Here is a 12413-nt window from a genome sequence, read left to right on the forward strand (position 1 = left end):
CTGCCTGGTCAAAGTAGTGGCCATCTGTCACTAGAAATATTTGCTCATAGGTGACAGAAAAGATCACTTGCTAGTTCACACAACAAAAAGTCCAAATGATGGTCCTAGCTTACCCATGGCTAGATACAAGTGTTTCACTTAAGACATTCACTATCTGTGCCTCAGGTTGTATCAGAATCAATAACATTCTTGGCAGGTTTCCTTAGTGAGTTGACAAAGATCTAGTTTCTCATTCTTTCCCTTCTGAAACAAAGACTGATATTTCCAAATATTTTTTCCATCATTGAACCAACAATCAGAAGGATAGAGTATTCCAATAGGCCAAATCAATGCAACAAAAGAAGTGTGTCAAGCTTATGCAAATATCATCAGCTACTGGAGGAAAGATGCTGAACCGAAGATTCCACAGTTCAATCATTTTTCAACGACCAAGATGACTGCAATCAACATGTTTCCTGAAGTTTTCACCTTTGTTCTCTAGAGAGTTACAAACACTCACCAGTGATATTCAAAATGTTGAATAACTTCTAAATAACCTTCATCTGATTTTAATGAGCACCTAACTAATAAGAATGGAGGTCAGCTAGAGACAGCCACAACTACAGTAACACATTCCTCCCGAATAGCAACCCTTTGCCAAAGGCTAGTACTGAGTTAACTTCTAGGACACTTAAATATTGAATCCCATTCATTCTCATTGAGTAAACACCCTCTAACTCTGGCTTGTTTCTTCGTCTATATCCACTAAAGGAAGGACTGATAGAAGCAGATTTCTTCAGAACTTTTTCCTCTCCTTATGAGATTGACACATTACCTACTGCACTAACGAGGTCCCTTTTCTCTTCTCTAATTCCCTTTGTCATCTTATGTATGTGACCACAGGACTAAGGCACTTTGGATAGAGGATTTTTTTAAACTTAACTAAGGCATAAATACGTATGACATAGACACATGTTTTGCCTGCCCTATTTCAGACCAATGTTGTCTTTACTTTCTGGCTGAGAAAAGCAGAGGTCCTTTTTGTCCATCCCCTCTGTTGTTTGCTTATGAAACAAACCTGGTCTCAGCTGGCCCCATCCTTCGTCAGTGGCATGTTATTTCTTTAAATTGAAGTTATATAAATTTCCCTTTGGTTAGAGACTCAGTTTACTACTTTAATGAGCTGGTTCAGTTTGGATAAAAAAATGTTACCAATAACTGATGTGTGTGTGTGTGTGTGTGTGTGTGTGTGTGTCTGTGTGTGTGTGTGTGTGTGTGTGTACATACATTTCTTATTACACTTTCTTCTCATGATTTAATGATTAAAACACTGGGCATAGAGTCTAAACAGAAGAGGCACTTGCTCCCACTAGTCCTACAGCACTTAACACACCCTTCTCCCATCTTCTCTCCCAAGCACAACACAGTACTGTGTCTGATCATCCTATTTCCAACTCCTCTTAGCAGATAAGCAAGCCCACAGGGAGGAAAATGTTTGCCAGGTTGAGCTAACCTTTACTTCCCTCTTCCTGATGGAGACAGAAGGGATTCATGCCTGTGTCCTTTCAGGTGTGCAGAGAATACAGCAACTTAGAGAAAACATAAAATATTTCCGACGGCGACTTATAGAGATGGGATTCATCATCTATGGCAATGACTACTCTCCCGTGGTCCCTGTGCTCCTCTACATGCCTGCTAAAGTGTCGTGAGTATCCACTGACCCTCAGAATCATGCTGATGCCCCGTGTGTCATAACAAAGATGGGATGTTTGATACCATGAGGTTTCTCAGTTCATGAAGTAGATTATGTGCTTGGAGAGGTGCTTGAGTTTTGACCTGAGACACACAGCTTCTCAGAAGCCATCTGCCAGCATCTTCAGAAGTTTTTCCATGTACCTTGCAGTAAAAGAAACAGGCACCAAGACCCACCTCTCTACACCATTTTCAAGCACTGGAAATTTGGGGGAATGGCTTACATGAATTGTAAGAAAGATGGTCTTGAGCCTCCTTCTAACACGAGACTGTCCCTCCAACACATAACCTCAGTACCGGAGCTTTCTGTTTGACCAACTGTGAGGGTTTGTATATGCTTGGCCCAGGGAGTGGCATGATTAGAAGGTATGGCCCTGTTGGAGTAGGTGTGTCACTGTGGATGTGAGCTGTAAGACCCTCATCCTAGCTGCCTGTATGTCAATATTCTGCTAGCAGCCTTCAGATGAAGATATAGAATTCTGAACTCCTCCTGAGCCTGCCTGGATGCTGCCATGTTCCCTCCTTGATGATAATGGACTGAACCTCAGAACCTATAAGCCAGCTCCAATTAAATGTTCTCCTTATAAGACATGCCTTGGTCATGGTGTCTGTTCACCGCAGCAAACCCTAACTAAGACACCCATCATCCATCTACCTGAACAGATAGATAATTTAGAATACAAAAAATACCATTAAAAGAATTTGGAGCCTAGCCTGTTGAGAACTCATTCTGAGTAGCAGTAAGTCATAAATTCTCAAAAGACTCATTCTTCTAAACATATCCTTATGTGATTTTTGCCTCAGCAAAATATCAAGCAGCTGAAAGTTGCATGTGAGTGAGTCATTTAGCAGGCTATACCATCAGCTTCAGTCAACCCTTTGTTCACAGATGTAGGTTAAAGAAACAAAGCACTGAGTGCCCAAGGAGACAGAATACACCACCATCCTGCTCAGTGCAATGGCAGGAGAGGAATGACAATGGAGATTCTACAGAGCCATTAATCTAACCAGATTCCACCTTCTAAGTTTTAAGGGCACAAAAGAACACATGCACTCATTCAAAAATGACTAGATAAATAGCATGCTCGACAAGGAAGATTTCAAACTTAGAGCAGAACTACCTAAGATTTCACAAATAGATCAAAGGAAGGCACTCAATATAAACTTGTTGCAGTTCACAACGCATGGTAACAGAGTAAGAGCAGTAAGGGGCATACAGGAAGCTAGAGACTGGAGTTAGAATCTCAACAAGTTAGATGAGTGAATAGTCCAATGAGGAGTCCATTAATAGTAAAAAAAAAAAAAAAGCACACATTTTTAATTAAATTTGTTTTTATTCTGATACATAAAATATAAAAATTATGCACATTAATAGGGTATCTCTTCATGGTGAAAATATTTTTTAAACATTTTTGAGCTTGTAGAGATATATAATTTGTCATTTTGTCAGAACTGAATTTCAAATGCATTTCAGATTTACTAATATATATATTTCATGTCACAGTGATTCGTGATGTTGTAGTAAGAGGTTATGAATCAGTTTTGGCTCCTCTTCTCCCTTAGAGAATCTTGGACAAGTGAGCCAACAGTTTCTGAATACCAGTTTCCTCCTGATGAAATAAGATATATTAGTGCTCTGTTCCTGAGATTAAATACTATAAAGGGCTGAGGATATAATTCAGTCATAGAACAGTTACCTGACACACACGAAATCCTGGCCCCACTCTGCAGTACTGAAGGAAAAGAAAAGAAAAGGTATCTACAGCATCTGGAATGATGCTTGTCATGTAAGAGTTATTCAAGCCCTGTTGTTATTAATAACTCGAATCACATTAGTGCTTACTACAGCTCTTGATTCAATGTATTCCATCATTGCCAACTACTAGTACAGCCACTGTGCTAATTAGTAGTAGTTTCAACTGAGAAGACAGTTAAGTTGCCATGGTGGTATGGTTCCCCAAGATAACCGTTGTAGTTAATAAAGAACTCCTGGAAAAGTACTGAACAAGCCGTGACTCTGCATTACTTATCCTAGATTGGACCACAAGTCCCGGTTCCCTGCCTCTTACGGTTGTTGTTCAGGAGAAGCTAACATTGCTTATATTGGTTATATTCTAAGTAAGGCTTTTTAACCTTTCTGAACACTCACCATGGATGTAGTGGTTGCTCCCAGTTTATAAGTGGAACTATGAAACTAACAAAGGCTTAAATTTCTTCCTTAGATTCACCCAGGTTGTAATCAGGAACCTAAGAATCCAACGCCATTTTCCTTTGCCCATAGACTGGAGCTCTGAAACCTGCAGCACAGTCTTTCAAGCTTTAGTCTACATCTCATTAAAGCAACACAGAGTGTTGAGCTAACAGTCTTGAATGTTGTCTTTGACAACTCAAATTGTATCAGTCAGCTTGACCAAAAAAAGGCTATTTAAGGAAACCCAGGCTAGGTGGCATAGAAAGTCGTGGGGTCTATTTGTGGGGACAGTTATCTGCAGGACATTGCCCACCTGCCTGGCACTGCTTCCTTCTATGATGTTCCTTCTGTTGAAAGGTTATATGTAGAGAAGCTTTCAAAACAGGGAGTAAATTGTATGAGCTTGTGTGAGTGCACTTGTTTTCATTTTCACGTTTAAAACCTTTGATGCCAGGGGCTGAGGAGACACAGAACAGTTGCTAAAATGACTCCCCGATCCCCATCACTTAGGTAAAATCACTGAGTGCACAGCTGTAATCATAACTCTGGGGATACAAGGCAGGCAGATCCTTGGGGCTCCTGGGCCAGTTGGTCCCACCAAACTGAAGAGTTTCAGGCCCAGTAAGCTTCAAATTAATAATTAAAAGAGAGGTAATGAAGCTGAAAAGGAGTGGGCAGGATTTGGGAGACGTTAAAGTAGGAAGTGTGGGTGGAAATGATGTAAAAACACTATTTATGTATAAAGTTGTCAAATTTCATAATAAAATATATATTGAAAAAAAAGTGGAGCAGAATTGGAGAGGACAGTCCAAACCCACCTCTGCTTCCTAGAGCACATATGTCTACATACATGCACATAAACACACGAAGTTTTTAAGAATTCAAACTTACGATGTTCTTAAAAATTGAGAGTTCTTCAAATTCCTCTACCCATATGAGATTAAAAATAATATCAAGTGTGGTGTAGTTTTGAATATATTGCAACAGTACAATCATCTGTGGTGTTTCATACAATGTAATTCCTGCCATAAAATGTGGAAATCAGTCAGGCAAGATGGCTCAGCAGGTAAAGACACTTGCACCAAGCCTGATGACCTGAGTTTGATTCCTGGAATACACGTGGTGGAAGGAGAAAAACGACTCTAAAATGATGTCCTCTGACCTACATACATGTGCCGTGGCACACATGCCTTCACACATCCACATGAAATAAATAAACAGGTATAAAAAACTCAAGTACACACATAAAGAATATAGTACATTCAGCCTGAGGTACAAGGTTTATACTTCCCCTAAATGTCATTGTCACTTGGAAGATTTTGGTATGCAAGTTGTTATAGTGCCACATCCACTGCAATGCTAATGCTTATTATTATTATTATTATTATTATTATTATTATTATTATTATCATCATTACTACTACTACTACTACTACTACTACTACTACTACTACTTCTTTATATTCTTGGTAACTTCTAGCCTATGGCAACTCTGATTTCCTTTGAGGGTTACATATCCAGAGACTCATTATATAAAATGTAATCATCTATATTCTCTGAGATAGTCTAAGTTTTAAATTCAGAAATGTTCCTGGGAGGCCCTAGATTATCCTAACAAACAAACAGTTATACAGTTTTTTGCAACATTCTTTGACAAAAGTCACTTCCTTTGATACAAAGGGACCCGTGTCAGACTGTGAAATGGTCTTCTGGGAGCCCCGACACCTAGCCTGAGATCATGGGTCAGGTGGCTTGTATCTAGCAATAAAGCACTTGACTTGTTTCTCAGACAATTCTGTGCTCTCATCCTGTGCAGTGCTGTGGGCAGCCTTCCATAGGGTGATCAAGACGGCAGAAAGAACAGCCCCTGTTTTCAAACTTTCTCAGCTAGAAAGTCTGGCCGCCTTGTAGCCTCCTCAGTAGAAATCAAAGCGGGGATTCTTGCCTTGTCCAAACCAGAGCGGCAGAAGGATTGTGTGTTCGGTTGATTTTTAGAGTCTCCACTGTTTTATTTGATAACATGAATTCTGCACAAGGCAAACAAATAGCAAGGTGGATGAATGGGCGGGCAGTCTGATTCAGTTATCTTCTCTAAAATATGGCTATGCTTCCAGCCTAACATAGCATGCCAGCAAGCACTGAATGCTAAGAACAGACATGAGACCTTGACATCACTTGTGGCTAGAGCCACTCAGCAATTAAGATTTCCTGCAGAGGGTGACAGAGCCCAAAGAGAAAAAGAACTTATCGGGGGCAGGGGAGGGTGTTCCTTTTTGATCTGACTTTGGCTCTTAGAGTGAGCGATTTAGAGTCTTTGAGTTTAATATTCTGGGATCGTTACTGATGTTAACTTTGAAATAAACCAAGAGCAGAAGATGGAAGGAAGGATGGGGGGAAGAGGAGACTTATAGGTTTCTCTACCTCCAAGAGCTTTGTAGTCAGTCCTATGGCTGGCATCCTATAGGCTGCAAGCACCCATGAGGTTCTCTTACCTCGTGAATCGCCTCATCCCTTGAAGCCAGACAATAGGTCATTCTGTTTGTACACACCTCCATATGTTTACTCACAAATAAAAAAATAAAAAAGAAAGAGGAGACCTTTGCCAACACTCTCTTCTCGTTTGATGTAGCATGTACCCTTCACTTCTGGTGTAGGGCTATCAAATCCTGATCTCCAAATTACAGTCACTAAGTAGCCCTTCTTGAAATGTCCACAATCAATGCTGCAGTTCAACCTTTTTAAAACATACAGGTTTACATTTAATAAGTGTTATTTCCCATGTCATTACATCATGCTGGCTGGTTCGATTCCTAGTCCATGAACTCCGCAGATCAGGAAGTTCATATCAGTGCAAGATTGTTACACCAGCATGTCCTGCCCAATACCAAAGGCTCTGTACTGACCGCTATCCAACCACTGTGTCAGCTTCCATAATAAGCACACACTAGCTAGAAGGGACAACAAGTCATTGTCCTTTCTCTTGACGTGTTGTGTGGGAGAAAGGTCAAGCATCCTTTTCTTAATATCATTTTAAAAAAGAACATGTTCTCTTTTTCAGTGGGACAATTCTATCTTCTCTCAGTTAACTTTTTTCCTCTTTCCCTAAGGGCTTTTGGAAGACTTTTGCTTAAGAAAAAGATTGCGGTGGTGGTCGTTGGATTTCCAGCTACTTCTCTGCCAGAAGGTCGGGCTAGGTTCAGCCTTTCCTCAGCTCATACTCGGGAGATGTTAGACACAGTGAGTATCCGTCCACCAACAGAGTGACTACGCCTGCTACCACAGATGCTGAGCAAACACGTTCACTGAGACATCGTAGGGTTCTCTAGAGTGACTTACAAAAAGAAAACTCAGGACCAATAAAACTCACCGCTAAATGTCTTTGAAAGAAACAAACAAGCAGACAAACAAATAAACAAAAAGAAACCACTGTGGTGTGTCAGTAATGTCCAACAACATGCCCAAATTACCAGACAGAGAAGAAAATCCATTTACTGAAGGCTGGATTAAAGTCAGAATTCTGGTTTCATAGAAAAGCCTGAGTAGTCAAATGTTTTATTTGTCTGCTCTGAAAAGTAAAGCTCGTCTTACATGCACCTTAAGGGTTGTGGCCTGGTTTTTTAACAGGTACAAAAGCATCTGTAATAAAATATGAGCTAAATTAAACAATATTTATAGGAAAATGATACTTTTTTTATATAATATCAATCACATTTGAGTGAGGAAGTAGCCATTTAAAATGTATTTTATTATCACTTCATTCTAAGTTTTATACAAATAATATCAGGACACTAAGCCATCGCAGTCAGTCTGAAGTTAACTAACCCATAATATGAATGCATTTTTATAAGCAATGATGTGTAAGAATCATATTCAAAACCCGGAACAAAAAGATTAGACAATGTTGACAAGCTAGATTAATAACAAAGTGATAATAATTCCAGACAGAATAAGTTAACCATGAGAAGACAACAGCGAACTCTGTGGGAGCAGAAAAGTGAGGTTGATTATTACAGTATTGAATCCTTATGAGGAAAGTGACTTTTCAGATGGGCATTGTTAAGTAACAATTATGAAGCCTCGCTGGGTCTGTCTGACCAGTAGAGCAACGTGATCAGTCACGGTGAAGTAAGTGTGACAAGTGGGTTAGGGAGGAAAGAGCTCAGTGAAAGGGACATGAAGTGGAGCCATCTAAACTAAACAAGAGCTGACAAGTGGTTTCCATCCAGTGGTGATGGAAACAACAACAAAAATGAATCTACAACCACACACTATGAATACATGACTTGCCAAGGTTTGACAAGTCATTCAGCCTGAGCAGAGAGGACCAAGGGTAGTTCTCTAGCTCTCCAGGCTTGGCAAGCAGAAGGATGGGCAAACGATACATGAGAAGAAATGGTAAGTATCAGAGTATCCATCTTTAGTGAGAAGGGAGGAATACGGCCAACGCAGACCTGTACACTAAGAGTATGTGCCTCTGGACTGTTGATAACAGTGAAAACTGATTCTAGAGCTCAGGAAGAGTTGAAAGCCTAGAGCTACTGTAGTTTACAGAACTGCGGATATGTGGAAGCCAAAGATAAAAGACCAAATTGTTGAGAAATGAACAACAGTGGTCAGAGGAAAGGCAGACTCTGGGAGAGCACCTACTTCCTGAGACATGGAATTGCAGGATGAAAATAGGTAGAATGTAGGTAGAGCTAAAATTGCCAGGAAGGCTATATACTACTATAGTACACTAGACACCAAACAGTTTCCAGAAAACAACAAAAAGCGGAAAAGCTACCTAAATATAAGAAAGTTCAAATAGGGTAAGAGATGAGAAGAAACTTTTAAACTAGCAATTACTGGGAGCTCGGTGTTCCTCAGAGTGGGCGGTTTTATGAGAATGCAAGGAACAAAAAGGAGAACACAAGGAATAAAAGGGTGAAAAGTATTCTTTGAGCTTGAATTACACACATACACACTACAGTGAGAGAGGGCTGCAGATGCAGGGAGGAGGGTAGAAGGAGAAGCAGATGGGTGAGGAAAGAGATTAAGACAAATACAGAGACAGAACAGGTCGAAAGAGAGGTGAGAGAGAAAGAGCCACGGGAGAGATAGAGAGACAGAGAGATGGCAACCCAGGGGATGTGGCAGAAGAGAGGAGAGAGGCAGAGACAGAAAGAGATAAATAGAGACAGAAAAGAGATAGAGAGACAGTGATTGATAGACAAGGGGGGAGGAAAGGGGAGAGGAAGAGATGGGGAGGAGGCAAGAGACAGACAAAGAAGGAAATGAGGAGAGACAGAGGAGATAAATGAGAAGAGACAGAGACAGAGGCAGAGACAGAAAGAGACTGAAAGAGAAAGGAAAGTAGAAAGAGAAAACCAGACAGAGAGACAGAAGAGGAGAGAGGGAAAGAAATGATGGGAGAAATTGAAAGAAAAAGAGAGGAGAGAGGGGAGGGGGCAGAAGGAAGCTGGAGGAAGCTTGTACTATTTACACAAGGAAGTAAGAAGAGAGCAAGGAGGACACCTTACAAACTGAAAATGAACAGGGAATAAGCTCCAAAAGGTGACAGAAATGAGACACATAGCAGAGAAGGCATCTTACCCTTTCTATTCGAAACACCATTAAGACATCAAATATAGCTAACTGTAATAACCAGACATTGAGCTCACATTTACAAATTCTTCATTGCTATAAAATACCTGACATGCTAGGAGCACGGCTGTGTCAACTCAAGAGCTACTCTTGAGCTCATACATGCATTTCAGTGTAAACTCATGAGCTGTTATTGAAGATAACATAGAGTGAAACTTGAACCTGTTCAACAGTTAAGGGGCTAAGGTAGCAACTGGACGTGAACACTCATAGATTATAAACAACAGTACACAAAAGCAGTCAGAGGGCCGGGGAGATGGTCAGTTGGAAAAGTGCTTACTGTCTGTCTGCAAGCCCTAGGACCTGGGTATGGATTCAAAGCCATCACGTAAAAAGCTGGGTATAGTAGCATGTGTACCTGCAATCCTAGCACTGGAGAAGCAGAGCTTAGCAGAGCCCTAGAACTTGTTAAATTCATAACCTTCAGGTTCAGGGAGACCCTGTCTCAACTATTAAAGTGGAGAACAATACAGAAAGTATTGACCTGGCCTATGCCTTGCCTTCGGGCACATATACAGACGTTCATGTCTTGGATGTGTGTGTATACTCGTGAGTACACATACATGTTCAAAACATCCACAAAGAAAAAGAGAGGGAGGAAGGTATCATTCAGATATCAGGTTGGGAACAGAAAAGACACAGGCTAGTGTAACAACCTCCTTTCCTGGCTCCTTTGTGACAGCTCTTTTTACTCTACTTCTGAGGGAAAGATGATAAATACATACCCACCCAGTGGCTTCTCGGTAGTACCCCAGGAGAATATGTATCTGCTTCCTTAAAACCACCTCCAGTGTAAACCCCATGCAGTAAGAATGTCCTCCCTTCTAACCCCTGTCTCAGAGATGCCCATGACTCTATGGTATTCTTCCATACTTCAGCAAGGACTTTGATATAAAACTGAAATGTGTGCGGCCATGATTCTTTGTGAGTCTAAGTTATGCTATTCTACCGAGTGTAGGAGTGGGCATTTTAAAAATGAGTTTTGGGAGGACTGAAGAGGTAGCTATGAAGTTATATGCAAGTCTCAAGATAAAGAAAAGATTTAGATGGGGCAGAGGTCTTAAGTTCCTCTCATCGCATGCCTAAAACAGAACATTCACAATGTTGACTTAGAGCATTAGAGAGGATTATCATCCTTTACTTCTCTAGAATGCTAATGGAGACTAGCTCAGTTGATAAAATGCTTACATGCAAGCATGAGGACCTGAGTTCAGTTCCCAGAACCCACTTTTACAAAGCTTAGTGTAATGACATGTGCTTGTAATATGAACACTGGAAAGGCAGACAAAGAGGAATTACTGAAACGGCACTGACCAGCTAGCTTCAGGACAGACAGCGAGAGGCCCTGTCTCAAGAAACAAGACAGATAACTCCTGAATAACGACACCCATGGTTGTTCTCTGGTATCGCACATATGTACACACACGAGCAGGTATACCTGTGCACATACATGTACCCACCGAGACAAATAAATTAAAGTTCTTCTAGGACTTACAATCCAAATCCCAATGCTATGGATTTTTGCTGGAAAAACATTACTATGGGTCTTTGGAAAGTTTACCATTAACCTGAGCTCTGCAAAGCAGGCCACTGAGGAGTTGAAAGATAACTTATGGAAGGACATCTCATTGCAGGTTTTGGAAGTCGTTGATAAAATCGGTGATCTCCTGAATGTGAAGTATTTCCCATACAAGAAGTCAGGACGGGCTGTACTCTACAATAAGGAGAGTTTTGACAATGAAGCAAGCTTTGAAGAGAAGAGCTCTGAACCAGAAGCCTAAGTTTTAGGCTCTAAATAGAACATAAAGACTACCGGAAAGACCTCCCTCTCTCTTTATCTCAAAAGTAATATAATTGTATTTTACCCCTTCTAAGGACAATTTTATTTTTCAAACAAACTTAGTTGAAGAAGGGAAATAATCATTTATTTAATGTCTCAAACCTGCTGCTACCAAGTGAAAGAATATAATTCTAGATTTAAGTTTTCCCTCTCCTTTGCTGTAAATACACACATACGTGCAAATGGTAGTAAGCCTGTGTTTTAGCTGCTTTTGGGTCAGGCCTTATCAGGGTCTCCAACTAAAATGAAAGGATTTTGATTTTTTACTTGATAATCTTCCTGTGTACCATCTGCACACAAGAAAAAGTGTCAGAGAGGAGCTGGGTCCCTCGTTCCACTCGAAATAGTTCATATGTGTCGTGGGAAGCTCCAGAAAAGGAGAAGACAACGTTGCTTCTGTTTGTCACATTTGGACTTTATCCAAGGACAGGTGTCAAAAGACACAGTTAATGCTTGGGAGAGAATACAGAACTGGCTGGTGGCGAGCAGAGACGTCTTTGAAGTGAGCCTCCTTTTTCCTCTTGATGTTCTCCTACAGCTTTATTGTTAAGCTCTAAGGACTGGAAAGTTCATGTCTCTTGTTTTCTAAAGAGGAGGAAGAAAAGCAATCACAAGCCAGTTTTGGACCTAGACTAAAACTATAAAATTAAAACAACCCAAATGATGCTGGTGCCATGCAGAGGGAGCTTAAAAACGCTTGGCCTTTATTGCTTTAAGGAATATCTTCCCATTTTTCTATTGAATACTGAGTACGTAGTGAAACTCAATTTCCCTTACAACACATTCCCAAATTACACTTGAAAAAATGGATTGGTGCATTATTTAAGGTATTTAAAAGTCTCTTTTAAGGCTATACAGATACAGGTCCAGTGAATCATATCCTCCCTAGCACATCTACCCAGATTTGGTGAGAAGTGGCATTGCACACTTTTATGCAACTATGATTCACCCTCCTCACACACACAAAATGACACACTCGTCTCTGAAAAATTAGTCCTCGGCTAATTG

At 40.5% G+C, this 12413-nt stretch overlaps 1 protein-coding gene across 1 annotated transcript in view; it reads left to right on the top strand.

Annotated features, from left to right (window-relative positions):
• The window catches only part of Sptlc3 (serine palmitoyltransferase long chain base subunit 3), a 110720-nt gene extending 98516 nt beyond the window's left edge, over positions 1-12204 (top strand). The window contains exons 10-12 of the mRNA XM_032904299.1: positions 1549-1684; positions 7030-7159; positions 11200-12204. Of these exons, the coding sequence (XP_032760190.1) occupies positions 1549-1684; positions 7030-7159; positions 11200-11346 (413 nt within the window). The 3' untranslated portion in view covers positions 11347-12204. The remainder of the gene's footprint in view (positions 1-1548; positions 1685-7029; positions 7160-11199) is intronic.
• Positions 12205-12413: the final 209 nt, after the last annotated feature.

The sequence above is a fragment of the Rattus rattus genome, chromosome 5 (assembly GCF_011064425.1).
Source record: "Rattus rattus isolate New Zealand chromosome 5, Rrattus_CSIRO_v1, whole genome shotgun sequence".
Taxonomy (NCBI): domain Eukaryota; kingdom Metazoa; phylum Chordata; class Mammalia; order Rodentia; family Muridae; genus Rattus; species Rattus rattus.